General features: G+C 49.9%; 1 protein-coding gene across 7 annotated transcripts in view; it reads left to right on the plus strand.

Annotated features, from left to right (window-relative positions):
• CLEC16A (C-type lectin domain containing 16A) overlaps nt 1-23,057 on the plus strand; it is a 205,077-nt gene that overhangs the window by 22,778 nt on the left and 159,242 nt on the right. For all 7 annotated transcript variants that reach the window (XM_060122711.1, XM_060122715.1, XM_060122712.1 and 4 more), the window contains exons 5-9: nt 363-468; nt 2,426-2,549; nt 5,133-5,307; nt 6,756-6,809; nt 10,017-10,130. In XM_060122711.1, coding sequence (XP_059978694.1) covers nt 363-468; nt 2,426-2,549; nt 5,133-5,307; nt 6,756-6,809; nt 10,017-10,130 — 573 coding nt within the window. The remainder of the gene's footprint in view (nt 1-362; nt 469-2,425; nt 2,550-5,132; nt 5,308-6,755; nt 6,810-10,016; nt 10,131-23,057) is intronic.

A 23,057-nucleotide genomic window follows, 5' to 3' on the forward strand; every position in this document is an offset into this window, starting at 1 on the left:
CTGAAATAGTCTCATTTAATCCCAGCAACCATAAAGTAGGAATTATTATCCTCATTTTATAGATGAAGAATCGGAGGCTTAGAAATATTACATCACACAGCTAAGAAGTGGTAGGAAAGATCATGAACCCAGGCTTGGCATTTCCTGGACCCGCTTCTGTTTCTTCCACGGTCTCACCTTCCCAACCCTCCCCACATTCCCCATTGGGAATGAACCACTGGCTTAAGGGTCACGTGGGTACTTTTTTTTTTTTTTTTTTTTTTGTCTTTTACTGAAGTCTCTGATAGGATTCAGAAAGCTGGGATAGGGGCCAGCCTGTCTTATGTGTCTGTAACTCATTTTCGGTACTTCTTGTGTTTTAGCACACTAATGACTTCGCCCTGTACACAGAAGCCATCAAATTTTTCAATCACCCCGAAAGTATGGTTAGAATTGCTGTAAGAACCATAACTTTAAACGTCTACAAAGGTAAGGTTCCTTATGAGCTCATGCCTCATCGGGTTTCTAACTTGACTGCTAGTGCTTGCTCTCCTGAGTCCATACAAACAATTCCCTGGTGGTAACAGAGCTCATTTATTGTAGCTGGGGCTGCCTGTCTCATGAAAGGTTGTCATCACTGAACATTTAGCTACCCCCTTACATAAATTTGTGTGCCACCACCTTCTGCATTTTAAAGCCCAACTCGTTGCTGATACACAGAAGTCATGCATGTCCTAAGAGAGGCACATGTGGGACTCGGATCGGCCATGTGATAATTAGGTAAGGCAAAGCTGTCTTTGAAATGCGAGAGTTAAATTCTTGCCTTTGGCCTGTAAAATACACTTCAGTATAGCCAGGGGGTATGTTATCTTTAAATAATGTATGAGAGCATTTCTTGTCGCAAACAGCAGGGGGCAGTATTGCATTCTCAACCGGCTACAAAGCCCAACAACAAATTCCTCCTTTCTCCCAAGAAGTACTTAATGCCCAAATCATTGCCTCCAGGAGAAAGCCCTTCCGTGGCTCCCCGCCTGCACTAGCACAAAGGCTGGCTGGACCCGAGTTTCCCGACTGGAATTGCCCTCCAAGGCTACGGCCTCTCTGCCTAACACCAGGGTTATTTCCCGTGTAGTCACCACCCTAGAGCTGGGATCCCATTTTCTCAGGGACCAATGTTTTGACCTTCATGAGTTATGATGTTATTAATTGAGATGACTCCTAATTGGGAGGGGGCGGGAGCTCCTCGGGGACTCACTCCAGCCTGGTTCTGGGGTTGCCTTAAATTGGAGAGCCTTTGAAGAGCCTAGAGGGGCCCATCCGGGGGTCGCAAACTGAGGACCTGAGGGCCAAATCCAGCTCTCAGACAGGTTTTCATTGGCTTAGATATTTTTTGAAAAAAAAATATAGTTGTCAGTATTTAAAACTTGGGAGAGGTTGGGTAACAGTCTGGATTTCTGACTTGAAAATGTAGATGTGGCTGTTTGGGCCCACAGTCCTGCAGGGCAGTGGTGAGCTGACGCGGAGAAGCAGCTTCCCCCTTTGGGGTCAAGGCCTGTGCTGCCCCATTCACCCACTGGGCCGGCTGGCTTCGCTCACCAAGTTATTGTTGGCCAGCCTGTGGGCTTCTGAGTTTGCGACCTGGTCTGACCCCCAGTCTGGCCGCCTCCTGCTCTCTGCTCTCTCTGTTCTCTTCTAACCTGCGTCTTTCTGTCTAGACGCCTCCTGCCCTAGCTCTCTGCCCCTCTGAGCAGCTGTCTCACCCTCCCAGTTCCTAACCCTGTTAACTGTTGTCTGTTTTTTGCCTTTCCTTCAATGACGATTCCCGTGTTCCTTATTCCAGTGTCATGTAAGTTAATAACTTCTGGTTTTCTGCTTTCTTAACTTATCCTTACATGCAAATACAGGAAACTTGCTTGAGAATGGTGTAGTTTTCATTGTAGTCTAGCTAAATGCACTGCTGATAAGTAGGCTTCCTAAAGCACTATTTTTTTTCTTTTTTTTTTGTGGTACGCGGGCCTCTCACTGTTGTAGCCTCTCCCGCTGCGGAGCACAGGCTCCGGACGTGCAGGCTCAGTGGCCATGGCTCACGGGCCCAGCCGCTCTGCGGCATGTGGGATCTTCCCGGACCGGGGCACGAACCTGTGTCCCCTGCATCGGCAGGCGGACTCTCAACCACTGCGCCACCAGGGAAGCCCCTAAAGCACTATTAATGTCTACCTTTATTAATTAATTTTATTAATTATAAAAATAACGTAAGAACTACCTTGATGAGTATAGTTTTCTGCATAAGGTAACCATTTTAAAGTATTTCCAGGAAAGACAGAAAAGATTCAGATTATAGTAGAGGGCTTTTTATTGTGGTTTTGTTGTTGTTGTTAATATCCCCCAAGTTATATTTGGTAGCTTGACTTTTTTTTTTCCCCTCTTCTTTTGTGGATTTTCTCAGTGGATAACCAGGCCATGCTGCACTATATCAGAGATAAAACTGCTGTCCCTTACTTCTCCAATTTGGTCTGGTTCATCGGGAGCCATGTGATCGAACTTGACAACTGTGTGCAGACGGATGAGGAGTAAGTGATCCCCCAGGGTGCCTGTTAGGTAGACAGGGTGCTTAGGGGAGAATTCCGTTTTTGTAGAGAAAAAATAAACACTAGAACAAAATTTACCCACCTATGTGTTCGCGGAATATGGACTTCCATACTCTGAAAGGTTCTGCCCATCATTCCACTTTGCATAACAGTAGGAAGTTGGAAACAACTCAGATACCTCCCAGAGGGGAATAGGGTAAGTGAATCCAGTACATCCATAGATGGGGTGCTAGGCAGCTGGTAAAAAGATGAAGATGATCTGCCACTGGTAAATGGATGAACAAAATATGGTATTTGCATGCAGTGGAATAGTATTTGGCGATAAAAAGGAATGAAGTACTGACACATATACCATGGATGAACCTTGAAAGCATTATGCTCAGTGAAAGGATGCAAGGGACAACCTAGTGTATGATTCCACTTATATGAAATGCCCAGAATAGGCAAATCCATAGAAACAGTAGATTAGTGGTTTCCTAGGGCTGGAGGAGGGGTGTGCGGGGGAAATGAATATACTAAAACACATTGAATTGTGTACTTTGGGTGACGTTTTTGGTATGTGAATTATATTTCAGTAAATCTGTTAAAAAAAAAATTAAGTTGGTGATGAATATAAGTTCCAGAACAGGATTTCTCAGACTCTGCGCTATTGATCTTTCGAACTAGGGAATGCTTTGTGTGGGGCTGTCCTATGCGTTGTAGGGTGTTTAGCAGCATCCCTGGCCTCCACCCACTAGATGCCAGTAGCACCCCCTTTCCAACTGTAAAGACCAAAAATGTTTCCAGACACTGCCAGACGTCTCCCTTAAGGAAAAATTGTATCAGTTGAGAACCACTGCCCCAGGGTGACAGCTTCGCACAGATCTAGTAAGAGGCACACCTAGATGGGGTCAGGACGATGAAGAGACTCAGGAAGGAGGTCTCCTGGGGGCAGAGGGCTAGAGAGAGAGAAAATATTAGCTTCCATATTGGGAAAGAAGCAAGGTGAGGTGGATGGCAGATCTGATGGGGCATTTGGGAGGATAAGGACCCATATAGATATGGATAGTCATGGATATGAGGCATAACGAGACACAACTCCAGAAAGAACAGAAAGTTATACGAGGAAGGAAGTGAACTCCTGGTCCTCCCTGGGGCTCTGCAGTGAATGATTATAATGTCAACACCAGTTGCTGATGACTGCCGGGTGGGGACGGGTGGAGGGAACACAATGAAAGGAGGTCATTATGTAACATCTAAAATGGCTCAGTCGCAAAATAGAGGTCCTTGTCGATTTTATAGAAATACAGGAGGAACTATCCACAGAAACACCTAAAAGAGTTGAAAACCGCTTCCTCTGGAGAGTGGGCAGGGGTTGGGGAGGCGAGGCCAGGAGCAGCTGTGTTTTATTATCAGCTCATCAGTACTATTCGATTTTTAAATCCATCTGCATGTATTACTTAGATATTTTTTAAACTAAAGGTTTAAAAAGTGAAGTGCATTAATGATCCTGCTGGAGGAAAATGAACACAGTATCTTATTAAGTGCGGGGGAGGGGTTGCAAAACATTGTATAAATAAATGTTCTGGGTCTCATGGGAGGTAGATTCATGGGTGCTCATTATAGTATTAGGCTTTACAATGTGTATTTGCTATAAATATTTACTAAACATCTTATTAAAGCATAATAAGGAATAATTATCCAAAATTATGTAAAAGAAGCAAAATTTTTTTTTTTAAAGCATATGTGATTAGATGGATAGACATGTAACACCTGCCTTTTAGATGTGACTATAGGGACGTGGAAATAACGTAATATTATCTGTTAGTGGTGGGACTAGGAGACTTTGATTTCTTTTTGCTTTTATTTTCTTCGTCTGTCTTCTACAATGACCATCTATTACTTGCATAATAATCATAATAAAAATAAAAGGTCTTATGGTAGCTAGATTGCTCTTTGCAACCGACAACACTTAGGGGGAGGTGAAAGTGCCCCATCGGTGTTTCAAGGCTTCGTCCTTGGCAGAGACCGATCCACTCTTCACTGGAAGCAGGCAGGGCCTCCTGGGCTTGGGGTGGGGTGTCACGTCCTTGTGCTGTGCCCGCCATACAGACGGGGCCTGTGGGTCGGACGCGGCTGCTGAGACCTGCTTCTCTCTTCAGAACTCCTCTGGAGCATTTTAATTATCGCGGATTTGTTGTTCCATTGATGCTGCTTATCTTGGGAGCCAAGGGATCTTGCCGCTTGGACTAGTGGCTGCTCTTGCTTGAAATGGCTGCTAAGAGCTTCATTGGGTTTTGCTTTGTTTACCGCTTTGGTTTTGGGCTGTTGTGGTGATGGTGGGGTGAGTTGTACTGAGGCCCCTGGAAAGTGGGGGGGACCCCATGAGTCCCCTAAGATCGAATGAAGCAGACCTGTCCATCCTCTCTTTCTGAAATCCACTGGTCGGGCCAGGATGGGTGTCTCTCGGGACTGGCTCAGGTATTCGTTTGTGAATAAAGTGCCACCTGCGACCTCAGTCTCAGGCCATTGGTTCTAGGCTCTGAGCTTTGGCGTCCGGGCTGAGATGGGCATTTCTCCCGGCAGGCATCGGAATCGGGGGAAGCTGAGTGACCTGGTGGCTGAGCATCTGGACCACCTGCACTATCTCAATGACATCCTGATCATTAACTGCGAGTTCCTCAACGACGTGCTCACAGACCACCTGCTCAACAGGCTCTTCCTGCCGCTCTACGTGTACTCGCTGGAGAACCAGGACAAGGTGGGCCGGGCTGAGGGTCGTCTGTAGGAGGGGAAGAGCAGTCACCCCAATAGGACGGGGCTTTGCAAGGGACCAAGCCTTTGAGCCTGAGGGAGATTCTTTTCAAAGCACGCTGGCTTCCCTTTCCTTTCCTCTTATTTCCTGAGAGGGGGTGGAAGGAGAGGGAGAGAGAGACAGAGTATATGTGTGTGTGTGTGTGTGTGTGTGTGGACTGTAAATGAATGAGAAAAGATTACTGACATCAGAAGGAAACAGGAAACCTCTACAGATTCAGGCTTTTGGTTTCTATGCATCCTTCTCTTGAGGTGTTCTCATCCCTGGTAACTTTTTCGGATAGTTGCCAGAGGTAATTGATTTGGAGAAGATCCGGCCAGCCACAACACTTGCACAGAATGGACAGGAGGGGATGGAGCGCACCTAGGAAAAGATCCCGGGGCAGTGATTGTCCACAGTTACGGCTCGAAGCCCTTGTGGGGATAGAGCCTGTTCAAGTGCACATCCTCGGATGCCCTCTCACTCCTCTCAGGGATGCTGGCTCAGTGGGTCTGGAGTGGACCAGGAACCTGCCCCGCAAGTGATTCTGAGCTGGTGGCTCTCGGTGCCCCCGTGAGAAATGCCACTTCAAGGAGGGGAGACCTTCGGCCAGTACCTCTAAGAGTTAAGGGGCAGAGGCCTTGGCAGGAGGCGGGACAGAGCCAACTGGTTACTCTGCAGGGGCTTCGGCCTCTGCAGATGTGTCCCAAGGAGGTATAGCTTTCTTTTTGGAGATGGAACATGGTGCTTCTTGTTAAAAATAAGTGAATAAAAGAAAATTGCAACCCTAACGAGATCTGCCAGCTGCAGCTCTGGGAGGCAGAGAGAAAGCATGGGAATTGGAGTTTTCAGGCGTGGGTTTAAACTCTGCCTCTTCCCTTTCCTCATTCTGTGACATTGGATGAGGCAGTCAACCTGCCTGAGCAAAACGGGGGTCTTGAAGATCCTCACGGGGTTGGTAGGAGATGGAGCTTGTTGAAGCCCAGTACAAATGAGGGGCTTCTCGGAGACCAGAGTGCCCCAACTTCTCCCTGCCCCTCTCCTGAGAACAGGCCCCCTGGGGCCTCTCCTGCCGGGCTTCCGGCTCTCGGTGCCCAAGCTGGGGGAAATTAACATTCTTGGTAATTTAAGGAGCTAGTTCTTCTCTCGGGTCCAGCCTCTAATCCGTGACTCACGGTGAAAGATTTCTCAGGTGGAAGAATAGCGGCCTTGCAAATGGTATCGGATAGGATTAGGTTGTGAGCTTATTTTGCAGGGTGGACTTTGCCACCAGGAAAGAAGAATCTTAGGGTCTTGGAGGAAGTCGGGGTGCTGGGCGCTGCTCCTTCAGACAGATGGCTTCTGGCTTCATGGATTTTGTGCTGCTCACATGTGTAACCCAGGTTTCTCTGTCTCTTTCCCCCAACCTTCACCAGGGAGGAGAACGACCGAAAATCAGCCTGCCGGTTTCTCTCTACCTTCTGTCCCAGGTACGTCTGATGGTTCACCTGTGTCTCCAGCACACTGGGGGTCCTTGGAGTGCTGCTGCCTTTCAGAAATTTCCCAGGCCACATTGCCCCATCTTCCCTCTCTGTGTCCCCCATCTTGAAGTAAAGTAACGACACTGAGTAGAGGGGCTATGTATCTTCTTCGTGGGAGTACTTGGAAATTTAAGGAGAAATAAATCAGACCTGACAAATATGTAGCTGGTTTCTACTGTGGGGCCTGAGGTTTCCAAAACAAGCAAGGAGTATTCTAAATACCCTGGAAATGTGGGCTGGGTGGCCCCTGTTCTCAGCCATGTTGAAATAAGCCCCAAACTGCAGGACCCAGTGTGTGTACACACACAGCAACCGGGGCTTAACAAGCTTCTAATGAGGCTGTTTTTAAAGGCTTTTGTCATGGTTCTAGTTCCCAGATTACCTTATGGAAAGTGTCTTGTAGCAGGCTTAGCACCCAGATTTGTGTCTTGAGCCAATTTGTCTGCCTCCCCCTCTTAAACAAGTGTGTTTCCTTCTCGTAATTATATAATATTTACAAGAAGGGAAAAACTCCATGGTGACCCAGTTATATAACTTTAAAAATATTTTTATTACAAGCAGTCCAGACTCTCAGGCCATCTCATTAGACTGTCAAGTAGCCAGACGTTTGACCAGAGCTCTGTTCCCACTTTTGCAGTGGCCCAGGTATTTATTTGCTTTGCTGAGAGCATGTCCTTCTCACTTGGTCCCTGGGCCGTTTTGAGTTTGAGGCGGGTCTGTCTCCTGTTGGCCTCTTCTCAGTGGCCGGGCCAACCAGGATCCGCATGTGGCCAGCTCACGTTGCTCCCGGAGTCTTGTTCTGGGGGCTCTGTTTGCTCAGAGCTGCACGCCGACTCCTGAATGCCCCTCTGTGCGATGGAGCTCCGTGCAAGCCCCGCCCCTCCTGGCAGCAATTTCCGCCGCCTCATTACAAATCCGCCAGCTTCTCCTGCTTGGGATTCTGGGAGTCTGGCAGGACCCAAGCAGGCCAGATGCTGAGCCACAGGAATCCCATGGCAAGGCCCCCAGGACCCTTCAGCTGCTGGTGCACCCCGAGGAGCACGGGGGTCAGGACACACTTTTTCTCCGAGAACCCGTTTTCTCCTGCTTTCCTCGTGAAGGACCAGCAGCTCAGGCACCTAATTACTTGTTTCAGTCTCTCACAGAAAGCATTGTCATTGGCGTTCCTCAGCCTGAGTAAAGGGCTCTCGCTCCCCTGCATTTCCGTGGAGCTTTATCATCACGTTGCCCGAATGTGTGAAAACCTCAAATTGGGTATAAATCCCGGTCCTTAATTAAACTCTATATCAGAACATCCTTACAAATTATTTTACAAACATCGCTACTAAACCAAGAAAATTCACATTAACGATGTTAATTTGGTGTGACGAGGATGCTGTCCAGCCGAAACTAAACCACCACTGGGGACAAGAGCGTGACTCGGACAGGCTGGCCCAGCCTTTCGAGTCTGGCCCACACACGCTTCCACGTACCTTGCAGTGACCGGCCCTCCCCAGGCTTTTCTCCGTCCAGAGCCCAGGAGGGAACGAACACCATGTGTGTCCACACCGGCCTTAGCAGGTGCTCGCTGAATGTTTGTGGACTGAATTCCTTCGTCATCATCATAGTCACCCATGCTTGAATGCCTGCCACAGCCCTGGACATGGGCTAACCCATTTGGTCATATTGTCTATGGTAGCGTTTCTTTGGTGTTTTAAAAACAGGTGTGCTTTTTTTGTTGTTTTTAGATAGGTATCACATTTGTCTATTCTGCCTGTACCTTTAATCTGAATTGTATTTATTTTTTTGAACAATATATTCACCCTACTCAAACAGTACAAAATAACATGTAGGGAAAAATCTCCCTCTTACCTCTGTCCCCCACACACCCAGTCCCGCTCCCCAGAGGCAGCCAGTGTTTTAGTTTACGCCTTTCCTTTTTTTTTTACAATATTTTTTTTAATAATTTTGTTTTTAAGTTATAAAGTTCAAACAGGTGAAAACCAAGCTGCCTTTCTACTTTTGTTCAGTCTCCTGATTTCTCTCCCCAGAGACAGCTATAGTTACAGGGTCTTCCCGGGTCCTTCCAGAGACGGGGAGAACTCTGCCAGGATTCTCAACTGGTGGCGATTTCGCCCCACCCTGGGGGACGTCTGGCAGTGTCCGAAGATATTTCTGGTTGTTACGCCTGGGGGAGGGGCTGCGGCTGGCATCTAGTGGGTAGAGGCCAGAGATGCTGCCAAATATCCTCCAGTGCCCTGGACAGCCCCCCACAGCAAAGATGTATCGCCTGACAGTAGTGCCGAAGATTCGAGACCCTGTTCCCTGTATATATAAGCAAATACAAATGGGCGCACACACCCTCTGATATACAGATGGTCGGCACATCCCACACTGCACTGTGGTACCGTGTTGCCTTTACATTTTAAAAGAAACCAGCAGGTGTGTCTGAGCCAGCTTTGCAAGGCGGTTTTGGTACCCTGATTACTCAAGCCATTCCTCTGAACGCTGGGCAGCAGGGTGGGGTGGCCGGGCCATCCCAGACAGCCCAGCACCTTCTGATGTTGCCTCCTGGCACAACTTGGTCTGTCTCTGGCTTGTGCGGCTTTTCCTCCCCATGGCTTCCACACCTCCCAGTGCTGCCCTGGAATTCTAGTGCACTCAAACCCACCGCAAGGGTCAGAGCTCATTCCAGGATGGGATCTCCGCATAGACATCCTCTGCCAAGTCCTCGATTGGAGCAGGGCTCGCCAGCCCCTTCTTCCATGTAACCGAAGTGCTGGACTGGTGCCTCCTAGTCTTATCCTAATTGGATTTGACACTGAAATGCCTGTGGAGAGGAAGGAGGGTGTGGGTTTGGCACTCCCTTCTCACGTTGCTCCACCTCAGCCAGATTTGGCTGCAGCCGGCCTGAGGGACAGTCTCGCTTTGATGCACTTCCTTCCGCCGAAGAACAGCCAGCCAAATAGGTAACAGTCTGAAAGAAGGAGGGCCCAACCCTAGAAGGAGAAGGGTATAACTGGTTTCTCCCCAATGTGACCCATTCTTCGGGTTTTGCACCACCAGGATTGCTGCTGAGACTCATGTAGCCCAGCCTTGTTGTTTCAGATCAAGGAAGGAAGAGGTTGAAAGTCTGCACACTTTAATGTGCATCCCATTTCTTTTCTCCCTCACCAGGTCTTCCTAATTATACATCACGCACCCCTGGTGAACTCATTAGCTGAAGTCATTCTGAATGGCGATCTGTCTGAGACGTACACTAAGCCCGAACAGGATGTTCAGAGAAGCTGTGTAAGTCATTAGTGGGGGACTGTTTTGAGACCCTGATAAAAAGCCATTGCTCATTTTGTTAATGTGTGTTTCTTTAAAACCAGAAACCAACATCCTGCTTATTACAGCACTGATGATGCATAAGCTGGTCTGGGATTCAGGGAACCTAATCAGTCTTGACATGCATACCCAGAGGAATCTGGGGTCGGGTACTAAGAGTGGATGTGACTGAGCGTGTGTTATTGAACATGGAATTGTCCTGTTCTGGGGCCTCGGTTGTGTATCTGTGAGACACTGTTACTGGGTCCGAATGAGAGAATACTTTGTCCGAGGCACCAGCATCTACAGAGGATGGGCAGGGAGCATCTGTGAATGACACGGGCCCCATGAGAGGGTAGTAGGGAGCAGTGGGGACTGTGACAAATTGGAGGGTGTGTATATCCTTTGTGAGCAGCCGTTGCTCACCCCAGCCTCCAGTTGTTCTGCAGGAACGTGGATGCTGTATTGCCAGGTTTTCTCATGTTTCTGGAGACACTGGAAAGCTTCATTTTTAGGCAGATACTCCCAAGTTTTAAATTATCACCAACTGTGGCCTAAACAGCATGTTTGTGGTTTGTGCTCTGCTAAAGGGAAACCCTGATCAACAGGGTGATGACTTCTCCCGAGGCTTTCCCTGCTTGGCCCTGTGTCTTGCCTGCCTTCCCTCCTCCCATCCTGTTCACACACACACACTGAGCTCCAGGCTACCTCAGTCCTGGCCCTGCTTGCTTCTTCCCCAGTGTGCTCTGTGCTTTCTTCCCTCTACACCTGTGCCCTTAACCCTACGCACTGCCTGGAAGGCCCTTGCTCCTGGTTCCTTCTCGTTAAAGGTCTTACCTGCTCTGAGCAGGCGTCTTGTCTGTCATTGGATCTGCTGCAGCGTAGGCTCCACATACACGTCTGAAAAGAGAGGTGTTTACACAAAGACCGTTTCATGAGAGCTCTGTCTCTGCAGCCCGGTTCTCAGTCGGCACGCAGGTGAAGGGGCTGGGCTTACCCTTGGGCAGTCGACTCTGGTCATATCTGAGCGAGTGGGTGGAGAGTGATCCTGGAGAGTGATCCCGGAGCGTGAAGGGCCAGCACTGCATGGAGTACAATTAGAAGAGGTCCCTGCCCTTCTGGGTTTTCCCCTGTACAGCGTCTTGGCCGGGCCACTGTGCTTTTTAAGGCTCATTAGAGCCTCTGAAAAGGTTTCCAGAAACCTTCTGTCCTCATTGGTGGTGGCGTTAGTTCAGCTGAATTGAATAGGGCCTTGTCATGGTTCTTGTCTGGCCTATCCCTTCTTTGCTTCATTCAAGAAGTATTTATTAAGCCCCTTCTTTGGCTCAGGCATCATGCTGTCTCTGGGGATATACAAAACCTAGATAGCCCTTGTCACGCTGGAGCTTTACAGTCCAGCAGGAGAGACAGATTTTGATTAAGCTTACAAGCAAGTGTACTATCTCAAGTCTTACATGTGCTCTAAAAGGAAGGAGTAGTGTTTGGTGAGAGGATTTAACCTGGAAGTGATGGGGTGACGAGTGATGAATAGGAAGGGCTCCCCTAGTGGTCCATGTTGTGACAACACATGGGCTAGAGAATGTGGAGTTGGCTTAGTGTTGATGCAGCTGGAGATATTTGTTTGCAACTTTCCTAAACTCGCTTTTGCTGAATGAATGCAAGTAATGGAACGTTGAGTCAGAAGAATCAGCAGGGCCTCCAGGCAGGGCTGCTGAGGACCCCTCCAGCCAGTGGGTCACCCTGGGCAAGTCGTTTTACTCCATTTAGAAAACAGCGAGTGTAGGTCCCACTCGGGAGGGCCGTGGTGAGGGTGGGGAGAAGATAGATTTAAAGTGCCCATCAAGTGCTTGACAGGCTGCAGTCTGGCCCTCAGAGCTGCTTGGTTTGGTCTTTACAGTGTTTGAAAGAAAATTTTATGAATCGCCAACTTTAACATTTGGGAAGTTTCACATGAAAGTCCAGATTTCAGGATGGTCTTGAACAGTCAGAAGATCTGGTCCCGGTTGTGCATATGTTCCTGCAGGAAGCTTCTCAGAAGCCGCCCGCATCAGATGAGGCATGTGTCTGCCGTCAGATTTGCCCAGTCCGCCCCCACCCAGCCTGCTGCTAACTCATACTAAATTTATGTTAATAACAGACCGGAATGGAGTGGGTTCCTTTGGACTTTGTTTTGTCACATGATTTCCAGAGCCCAAGATAACTGCTAATAGCTCATTGCAGAATATCTATAAGACCCTATAAGACCCTCGCTGCCGAAGTTAGACTTGGTGTTCCAAGAGGTGGACCCAGAGATTGTTGGGGTGCTTGGGTTCGCAGGGTTTTTTCATTGCAATTCATTGACGTGCAGTTGCAGGAAATAATACAGAGAGATCCCTTACCCTTTCCCTAGTTTTCCCCCAGTGGTGACATCTTGCAAAACACTAGTACAGTGTCACAAGCAGGATATTGACATTGATACATGGAGGATTTGCAATTAGAGCAAAAGCAAATTGCAGGAAGTTACTGGTGACCTCTCAGCTTAGGATACCCACTTTAGTTGAACCCTCTAATTGGCGGGATTGTCTAGGAGATCTATTCTTTTTCCCAATGGCCTCCCCTTGGGATGAATTCCTGCCTCCGCTGTGATAGATGCATGGCGCTTGTGTGGCGGACACCTGAACTGAAAAGGAGATTCTTTTGAGTGTGGAAGGAATTGCCAGCCCAAGTGAAAGTGTCAGCCTTCTACTTCCGGTTATTGCCTTTCCCTCGGTGCGAATTCGAAGTTTGTGTATTCTGATGACTGCAGTTGAAATTCGGGAAGAGTTTATCTCATCTATGACTTGTTTGACAATAGTCCTGGTAAGATTTACCTTCCTTCCCTCTGAGCAAGAACTGTCTCCTATTGTTTCCTGCCTAACTCGGATGTGGTTTGATAATGCTTGTTTTAAGTTTCTTGGTCTTTTTTAACCTACTTTCTCCTTCCCGTAATTTGTAGATAAGTTACTGGTATTGCTTCATTTTACCAGCAGACATTTCACAAAACCAAACCAAAATTGAAGAGAGAGAAGCAGAGGGGAGAGTAGAGTTATTTGAAAAGTCTGTAATTTAGGGTTAAATTGAAAACACATCAGCATGGTTAGATAAATGTCTAATTGAAATTCATCTGTGCATTCAAATCATATGGTTCCTGCTAAGGGATAATTCTTGCTATAATTTTAATGCAGAGCAAATAGTGTTTCTTGTCGGGGGAAGCAGAGTAAGAGAACACTCATTCTGAAACTGCTAACATCTCATTATTTTTGCAAAATGAACATACAGATTAGATTATAGGATATGCATCATTACCTGTAGGTACTTTTTTGTTTTTGAAGGGACTTTTTTCATCCTGGGTTTCTGTGGAATTGCTTCCTTGGTTTTTGCATTCATTCATCCATTCCCTGAGTGGACATGCACTGGTGCCCAGGCAAGACACGACCCCTGCCCTCACTGGGCTTCCCAGCCCCCCTAGAGGACAGGAGACGGTGTCTTAGAGACGTCTGCGTCGCCTGTGCTGTCCCGGGACTGGCCGGGGATGCTCGGGGGCTCACAGCAGGCACGAATGACTCAGTGGGTGAACTGGCGGTGGGGTCACAAGGGCTCTTGTGATGTTCTTCATGACTCTTAGAACCTGACCCTCACATGCCACCTTCTCTCTGCTCAGAGGCACAGTGGGGAGGGAGTGGCAGAGGGGTTGCTTTTGGTGCTGTTCCACATTCTGTCTGGTGCAATGGACTCTGCAGCCAGGCTGCCTGGCTCCTCGTCTTACTAGGTGTGTCCCCGGGCAGGCTAGTCCACCTCTCCAGGCCTCAGCGTCCTCACCTCTCCAATTAGAATAAAAACAGTGGGTTTTCGGAGAGGATTAAATGCAGCAGCGTAATGTGCTTATTCCGAAGTCTGGCAGACATCACGGCCTAAATAGCAGATGTTAGCTTCAGAAAGGTCTTAGAGTGAAGTAAGTCAGAAAGAGAAAGACAAATACCGTATGCTAACACATATATGCGGAATTTAAGGAAAAAAAATGTCATGAAGAACCTAGGGGTAAGACAGGAATAAAGACACAGACCTACTAGAGAACGGACTTGAGGATATGGGGAGGGGGAAGGGTGAGCTGTGACAAAGCGAGAGAGAGGCATGGACATATATACACTACTAAACATAAGGTAGATAGCTAGTGGGAAGCAGCCGCATAGCACAGGGAAATCAGCTCGCATAGCACAGGGAGATCAGCTCGCATAGCACAGGGAGATCAGCTCAGTGCGCCAGGAGGGTGGGAGGGAGGGAGACGTGAGAGGGAAGAGATATGGGAACATATGTATATGTATAACTGATTCACTTTGTTATAAAGCAGAAACTAACACACCATTGTAAAGCAATTATACTCCAATAAAGATGTAAAAATAAAAAAAGAAAGAAAAAGAAAAGAAAGGTCTTAGTTTCTGAGGCTTTGGAATGACCCTGCATCCCCTACTTGGGACGTCCCTTCTTGGGATGGTTAACACAGAGGCACACTTAGTGTGCCCCAAAGGGAGGTGTCCTGTGACCAGACACAAGGGCGCAGAGGGTCAAGTGTAGCAGCCATGACGACTACCGTGACGACAGCGGTGACAGCACCAGTTGTGAACGTTGCCGTCTAGTGCCAGCAGCTGAGCCTCTGTGTGCAGCTGGGCCTCCACCTCAGCTGGCCCCAGATTCTACTCTGGAAAGTGCAAATTCTTAGCCAGCCAGCGTGCATTTACGTGGTTGGCTGGCTCTGAATTCAGAGTGGGGACAGAATTCTGGGGCAGAATAGGCTTGTTTGTCCCAAAATGAGAACATCTGCTGTCTCTCTATAGGCACCAGTTCAGCCAGTTGGGATGGTCTCCAGGTGATGCTTGGGGGATCCAGAAGGGTGAGCGCACACTCAAAATGTTAGCCACCGGTTCTCTACGTGACACCTGTCCTTCCTGGGAGCTGGACCCTCTGTTGGCAGAAGATTCTGCTGGGGCGTGATGTGTGGAGCTGGCAGCTAAGGAAGTAGCAGCCTGGCTTCTCTGGCTTGTGTGTTTGCAGAAGCAGAGAGTTCATCATTGGCTTGGGTCCCCGGGTTGCCAGTGCATGGCAGGCTTTCCAAACCAGGCTTGAATCAGACGGCAGCAGAGGCCCCCAAGAATTGAATGCATCGGGCAGAATAGCCCTCTGCGGCTGGGATTAGAGTTCCCCCATATCTTTCGGTGCCCCTGACCTTACCTGTGACCCCCAGGGTAACCAATGCTGGTTCCAGAGCACACATGTTCTTCTTCCTGGAAGTCGTAATCGGCTTCTGGGAGGGGGTTGGTCGGGAACACCAAAGGGAAAGAATAGACTTGTATAAATCAGGGGCCTTCGCTGGCACAGCTTCAAGCATTCCCACGAAGAACTAGAACTTGTGTGTATTCTCCCTTTTTGCGGGGCCGTTGTGGTCTAGCCCATTATCCCTCAATGGGGTTATAGCTCCCAGGCGCCCCCGCTGCCTGCAGATCCCTGTGTGTGGCAGCGCTGGCTCGTAGGCCAAGGGGGTTTGACAGAATCAGAGAGAATCCAGGGTGCAGCACATTCCACGTAGGAACCGTCGCCTCTCCCTTCGTCCTGTGTGGAAGCAGGGGGCTGCACAGCTGATGGAAGCCCTGCGGCGTGGAGGCTCACAGAGGCATGGCCTGTAGCCAGGGCCACCGGCGACTGACCTGCGGGGTTGAGGGGCAGGTCCTGGTCCAGGGAACAGAGGAGGGCCAGGGATTCTCGGGATGGCTACAGCCTGGAGGAGCTGACAGGGCAAAACACTGTGGGTAATGCGGGGGTGGGCACGGAGAAGGTTCTGTGACTCAGGCCTGAGCTGGCTTTTCTGTCTGCCCAGCAGCATGACACAGAACGGACTGGGGCAGCCACCAGGCTGGAGACCGCTCAGAGGTGGCTCGGAGGGGCGAGGCAGTGTCACTGAATGGAGACCTCCCCTAGTCTGCATTGAGCCATTGGTGGCTTCTTCCAGGTCTCGCCTGAAATCAGGAAAATCAAGGGTGGGGACAGGAAAAGGAGGCACCCACCACTTCTGCTGTCTGTGCCCTGGGGCTTTGTGAGTTTTTATCAGTGGCCAGGCCCCTTTGGGCATTTGAGGTGTTTTTTTTTTTGTTTTTTTGTTTTTTGCGTACCGGGCCTCTCACTGTTGTGGCCTCTCCCGTTTCGGAGCACAGCCTCCGGATGCGCAGGCCCAGCGGCCATGGCTCCCGCAGCATGTGGGATCCTCCCAGACCGGGGCACGAACCCGTGTCCCCTGCATCGGCAGGCGGATTCTCAACCACCGCGCCACCAGGGAAGCCCGGCATTTGAGTTTTTTAACTAGACTTTGGGTTCCTTGAAGCTGGGACAGCATTATTTATTCATCTGTTCGATACATAATTACTGGGTGTGTACCAGGCAGTGTTCTAGGACTAGAGAGACACCATGAACAAAACAAAGACCCCCTGACTTCCAGGAGCTTCTCTCGTAGTGGGAAGAGAGACAGGAACCATAAAACTATTAATGAACAGCAGAGCATGTTCTGATGTGAGACGAGCTCTGGAAGAGCAGCTATAGTGAAGCAGAGGAGGGAGGGGGGCTGTGCTAGGAGGCTTGGGAGGGGTGCACTTCTCCATAGGGTGGCCTCACGGGGAAAGTGACATTAGAGCGTAGATTTTAAGGAATTGAGGGAGCAAGTCATGTAGAAATCTGGGGGGAAGAGCATTTGGGCCAGAAAGAACAGCCAGTGCAAAGGCCCTGAGGCGAGTGTGCCTGGTGTGTCAGGACCGGCAAAGAGCAACGTGGTGAGGCAGAGTGTGGTGGGGGATGAGGCGTGGTGGGGGATGAGATGGGGCAGGGCGGGGGGGGGGGCGGTAATGAGAGTCCGAAGCAGGTGGCGCCTTTCAGGCCATCGGAGGACTCAGAAGTTTATGCTGGGGGAAGTGGGAACATCCTAACCTCAGGGTCCACAGTGTTTGTCATGCAAGACAACTTCAGTTGTCTTGAAATAATGAATCTCAACAGGGACAGCAAGCACCGTATCTCTAAGGAGCAAGGAAATCCCGTCCTGGTCAGGGCCAAAGTCCTCCATCCAGGAAACTGGGTTTTGCTCGGGGGTTGGGGGGGTGCTTCACCTGACAGGAGGCTGGGGATCCGCACATGGGTATGAATAGGGCCACTCCGGTCACTCACTGCCCAACCTAGGACAAGTCAGCATGGCGGGTGGGTGTAACTCTCATCCTGGAGGACGGATAGTGTGGTTGCCCCTGTGAGCTCTGAGTCCTGGCTGACCTGAGATTGACTGCCCGCTGACCACTTGCTGCAATGCTCATAACCTCAGGGGACCCCCCCGCCCCGGGAACCTCTAGCCAGGTATGGGGGCAGATTCTTGAAAGCTTCATGAGCAAAGAAAAAAAAAGAAACCTGAAAGGGCTTTATTCGGGCCATCGGTATTGTTCTGGGTGAAACTTGGACTGTGGGTGGTCCGTCCCTAGCAGGAGCAGCGCCCCTCTGTCAGGCACTGACCGCATGCCAGACTGGTTGGCGTGCTTGCTCTCCCTCCTCCCCCACCTCCTGCCACGGTATTCCAGGAGCACCCACCCATTCCAGGCTGGCGCGGTGCTGCCCTCAGGGGCTGCAGGACAAGCAAGATGGACAGATGAGGTCCCTGTCCTGACATCCTGGTGGGGAAACAGACGGTAAACAAGCATGTCAACACAGATCTAAGGTTTGCATCTGGGAAGACATGGAAAACAGCTTTGGGAGATGACGGTGAGGGAGGTGAGGTGACACCGGATCTGAGGACGAAGGATGAGGAGCTCACCTTGATGAGAGTGGGGTGGTGGTGAGGGTTGGGAGGTCAAGGCACGGAAAATGGTGGGCCAGAGACCTTGCTGGTTATGAACTGGCTGTCTGGGATCGGAAGAGGGGCCAGAAGGCAAGCAGCATGCTGGGTCAGCGGGGGAGGGGGACGTGTAAACTTTACAGACGAGGAGCGCGCTCGTTCGCCTCCTTTACCAGCTCATTTTAGGCTCCTAATAACCCACGGAGTGAGGTAGTGTCATCATCACATTCTCTGCATGAGGAAGCCAACGCTAACTTAACAGGGGTTAAGGGGTCATTCTGTCATCCCCCAATTGTGCGGGACTGCACGCATCCAACCCCAAGTCCCCAGGCTGTTTCTACTTCATGCTCTTCTGCCACCATCCCCAATGATGGTCTCCAGGTTAGCGTGAGATGTGGGGTTCTGGACCGAACATTTCAGGTCACTGAGAGTCACCACTACTTCATAGTTCATTATGTTTTCTTAGAGGACAAGATGTAAAATACTCCTTCTAAAGAAATACCAACTAAGTGCTTGGTTTGTCACTGTTTAATCAGAGTACAGGGTATTTTATTTTGCATGAGCGTTGAACATGCCTCTTCAATCATAAATATCTTGGGATTAATTCATCCTACAAGCATTCATTAGTTCTTGATGGAGTGCCAGATGCAGCGTCAGAGGGACAGACTAGGCAATGCTAGACGTTGAGAGGGACAGAGAAGATGACCAGGGGGAAGGACAGGGGATGAGGCTGGTCTCCTACAGACCCAGCAGCACCCCGAGGTTGCTTTCTAAGAAGTCCCAACACCATCTTGACGTGACCTGCGGGTCCCCACAGAGTCTGAGCACCGTCTGTGTGCAGCGCAAGGCGTCTGAGCTCCGAGAGGGCTCCGATTCCAGATAAATGCACACTGCTTTGGGTTATGCCTTGGCCGCCACAACACTCCCTGATAATTGGCCGATTGTGGGGAAGAAAGCCACGCTCCTCTTGTTAATGGAAGTGGCCTGTTACCTCTTCATGTTTCCCCCGCCACGGGTTTTATTTTCGCCATTAAGCTCAGCTGTGTGGCCCAGTCACCTCGCTGATGCGGCTGCAGTTGTGAATTTTGGACACGTGTGTGGGCTTTGGCTCAGCAGCCCCGTGTCACTCAGGGTTTGGCATGTAGCACACGCACCCATACATCACCCAGGAGTTTATTGCGTCTGATGTTTGCTTGCTGATCACCTCGTTCTGGAATGAGCATAGGCTCGCTTGGCGGCAATTAGCGGCCCTGCTTCCCTGCGAAGCCAGTTGCCAAGCTTGTGCTGCAGTGCCATTGGTTACGGTTGACGTAAACCTGGGTCACTGTGACCCCTGTGACATTTGGAGCTCTGTGCATGTGAGACAAAAATGGGAAATAATTACACACTGTGCTCGTCCCTAATGCCTGTCAGGTCAGAGGGCCACCCAGTAAGTGATGTGATGTGTGGACTGTCCCCAAGCAGGGCTACCTGCTCCTCCGAGCAGTGTGACCCCGGTATGGCAGGGCCTTTACATCCACCCTTCAGGGGACTGGGCTCACATGGGGAGGCTCGGCAGGTGCTTGTGGGAGGGAGTGAACGCTTGAGTGGGGCAGCAGAATGGTTGAGCACGTGGGGAGCGCTGAAGCTACACTTCCCAGGTTCAAACCACTGCCTCTCATGAGCAGTGACCTAGGGCAAGTCCCTCGCCCTTGGCAGCTCCCTCCCGCTTCTGTTGTTTGCAGGATAAAGTGAGTCAGTATATGTCAAGTGCCCAGAGCAGCGCTGGGCACATTGCACATGCTCACTGGGTGTTAGCCATGGTTGTTATCATTACCTGAAAAAAATAACAAGAAAGCACGTTACTACCTCTGGGCACCTCACAGGAGCCCTACGGGGAAGTGCCAATGTGAGGCCCATTTGATACACATGGAAACTGAGGCCCGTAGAGGAGAAAGCAGCAAGCAGGGTGCATGGGACAGCGAGCCGGACTCCGACTGCTCCAGCGCCCCGTGGATCCCACCCTTCCTTTGCGCCGTACACCCTGCAGGGCCAGAGGCTGGAGGTCAGGGAGGGGGGCCGGGGCCCAGGAGCACTTTGGGGAGGTGAGTCTCACGCACTCACAAACCAGAAAGCCAGCGAATGGTAAGTTGCTAGTTTGATTGGATTTTAAAAGTTAGCCCCCCTCCCCTGCCATCTCTTCCAGCCTAGTGATCTATTTGCCGGGGTGGGGGTGGGAGGGCAATATTCGAAGGTGAATAAATATTTCTAGAGTGCCTCTTTGTGGCAGGCGTCATGCCAGCTGTTTTGTGTTCAGCATCTTACTTCAGCCCCATGGCAGCGTGTGATGGAGCTGCTATTGTCCCTGTTTTTCAGATGGGGGAACTGAGGCTCATTTGGTCAGGTTCGCTGCTCGCTTGGCCAGCAAGTGGGTCAGAGATCTGGGCTCAGGTCTGCCCTTATGCTGCACATGTTTTTGTTAGCATCATGACCTGCCTTCTTCCATAGAGGAAAACCTGTCTCCTAGTTCTCAAGTCCCTTAGAAAGCTGTTTGAGCAAAAGGATTCTAGTTGCTTCCTCTGAAGGTGAGCAGACTAGGGCCTGGGAAAGCCTGGAAGGTGAGCTCTCTTAGCTTGACCATTGTGACAGCTCCCACAAATCCAGACAGAATTCCGGGCCATGTCACCTGTCCTTTCCCTTACCTGCCCCTTCCAGCCACCAGTCTCTTTCTCCCTCCTTTTCTTCTCAGTCAGGATTCTGCCCTGGGTGGTCTGCCTCTTGTCCCCATGCTGCCTTCTCCCCTTCCCTCTGCAGCACTGAGTGGCACCAGGAAACCCACTCAACAGGTTGTATGTGCCAAGGCAGGGGCCACAGACCTCTTTTCCCAGGCCATGAGCATCACGAACTCCTTCTTGAACAACTGGCTGGAGAGGCCACCTGACTGGCTCAGCAGCACCCCCTGCTGCTACCTGGGAGCTGGCCAAGCACACTGTGTCCCAGGGCACCACCGCTGTCACCACGTGCACCAGCTCCAGGTGGTCCTGGCCTTGACAGAAATAAAGGTGACTGTCCAGAGCTCTGAGCTGGCCTTCAAACCATTCTCCTCTACTCCCATGTATTCCGGTGACCTGCTAACACTCAAGACTCAGACCAGTCATTTCCTTTGCCACAAAGGCTTCCAAAGCTCCCCACCCACCCACCCCTGTCCTAGCACAGTTCTCCACTCTTCCTCTGTGCCCGCAGTGTCCTCTGTCTCCTGGTGTCCATGTGGGATGCACAGCAGCACATTGCAGCTCCTGGCTGGTCTGTGAGCTCCTAGCCCAGCGCCTGGTGTTTAGTCGGGGCTCAGCCCCCTGGCTACTGCCGCGAAGCCAGCTTCTCGAGTTGTCTGATTTGCTCCTAGCTTATATTTAGGGCATAATGATGATCTGAATTTATTGGAAATCCTCTAGCAAACATTTTTTAAAATCGAGGGATAACATGAGTCAAGTGCATAAAAGTGCAGTAATCTTCGCTGTACTGCTTGATGGCTTTGTACCTATGATTACATTAATGTGTGCAGGCGTCTCCCACTTTCCAAAGTTTGCTTGAGGCTGCTTCTCTGTTACCAAAGCCCACTTTGCAAAAGACTGAAAGAAATCTAAAGAGGATTTTCACTTTTACGAAAAAAGGTGAAAAGTGAAAATAAGGTACAGTGTTGGTTTTGCAGCAGCTGTTACAGAGGCAGTGCCCACCCCAAGCAGTGGGAGCTTCTTCCCGGGAACCACACTCAGCACCTCAGCGTCAAACCCCCGTAGCTTTGTACTGTGTCTGTGAGCATCTGCTTTATCACCGTTTATTTTGCATATCTGTTAGCAAGATGTGTCCTAAGGCAATTGCTTCTTGCTTTGCACCGTCCTGGCTTACAGAAGGTTTCATGGGAATGCTCTACTTTCAGATTGCGGGGAAAGCTTGTAATTCAGGTCAAGATAGAAAACATCTCTGGCATCCCATGCAGCTCCTTCTCAGTCTGTAACCAGCACCCCACCCCCCTCCCACCAGCTAATCACCACTCTGACTTTCAGAGGTGCCTTTTTTAAAGTTTTTTTTTAAATTGTGGTGAAATACCTATAACAAGTAATGTTTACAATGGATTAACCATTTTTAAGTATACAATTCAGTGGCGTTAGGTACATTCTTTAAAGGTATTCTTTACATTTTAATGACACTGGTAATACTTTCTTGGGGTAAAACAACTGAATGATACAGAAGTGACTAGAGTAGAAAGTGAAAGTTCCCCCAACCTCAGTATCTTCCTCAAAAGGAACCACTGTTTTCAGTTTGTGTATCCTTCCAGACCTTGCTCTGTGTACCGTCATGCAAATATCTATCAACACAGGAAAACATGGTGTACATGTACATGTTTTAAGTTGATAGTTTTGTTTTTTAACTGTGAACGGAATCCTCGACTGATTGATTGCAACTTGGTCCGGTCTGTGTCAGGGTCTTTCAAAGGGCTGCACTAAGAACTAGTGGAGGACATTCCGTTTGATGTCTGTGGCATTGGTGATACTGCCTCTCCGTTTCCACTCAGATGCCCGGGCCTTGCATGTTTCCGTCCTTCCTCCTGACCCCTTGCCCCTGACCCCTCTCACTGTCCTTGCAGAACCTGTTCTCAGATCCCACAGCCCCTGAAAGGCCTTAGTTATCGCTGACCCCTGGGGAGTCACCTTTTCGATATTTAACTTTGAAGCAAGGACCAGAGGTCGGAGGCATGAAGGCTGGCGGAAGGCGTTGCTGGCCTTCAGCTGCCTCTGACCCCAGAAGCCAGCCTGAATGTCCCAGCCACAGAGCCCAAGGCTCCCCTCCTGCATCCCCCACTCGGGTACCCGGCAGGATCTCTGGAGTCAGCAAGGAGCGCCCCGAGTCTCCATGCCTCCTGCAGCTCAGACTCCAGGGCCCTGGGAGGTGAGCCCTTGGTGAAACCTGAGCCTGCGGCCTTTGGGAAACCTAGACCTTATTTGCAGAAGGCTTTTCTCTGAGGCATGCGTGGTGTGCTTTCTTTATGAGAAGATAAACCC

Source organism: Lagenorhynchus albirostris, chromosome 15 (genome assembly GCF_949774975.1).
Source record: "Lagenorhynchus albirostris chromosome 15, mLagAlb1.1, whole genome shotgun sequence".
NCBI lineage: Eukaryota > Metazoa > Chordata > Mammalia > Artiodactyla > Delphinidae > Lagenorhynchus > Lagenorhynchus albirostris.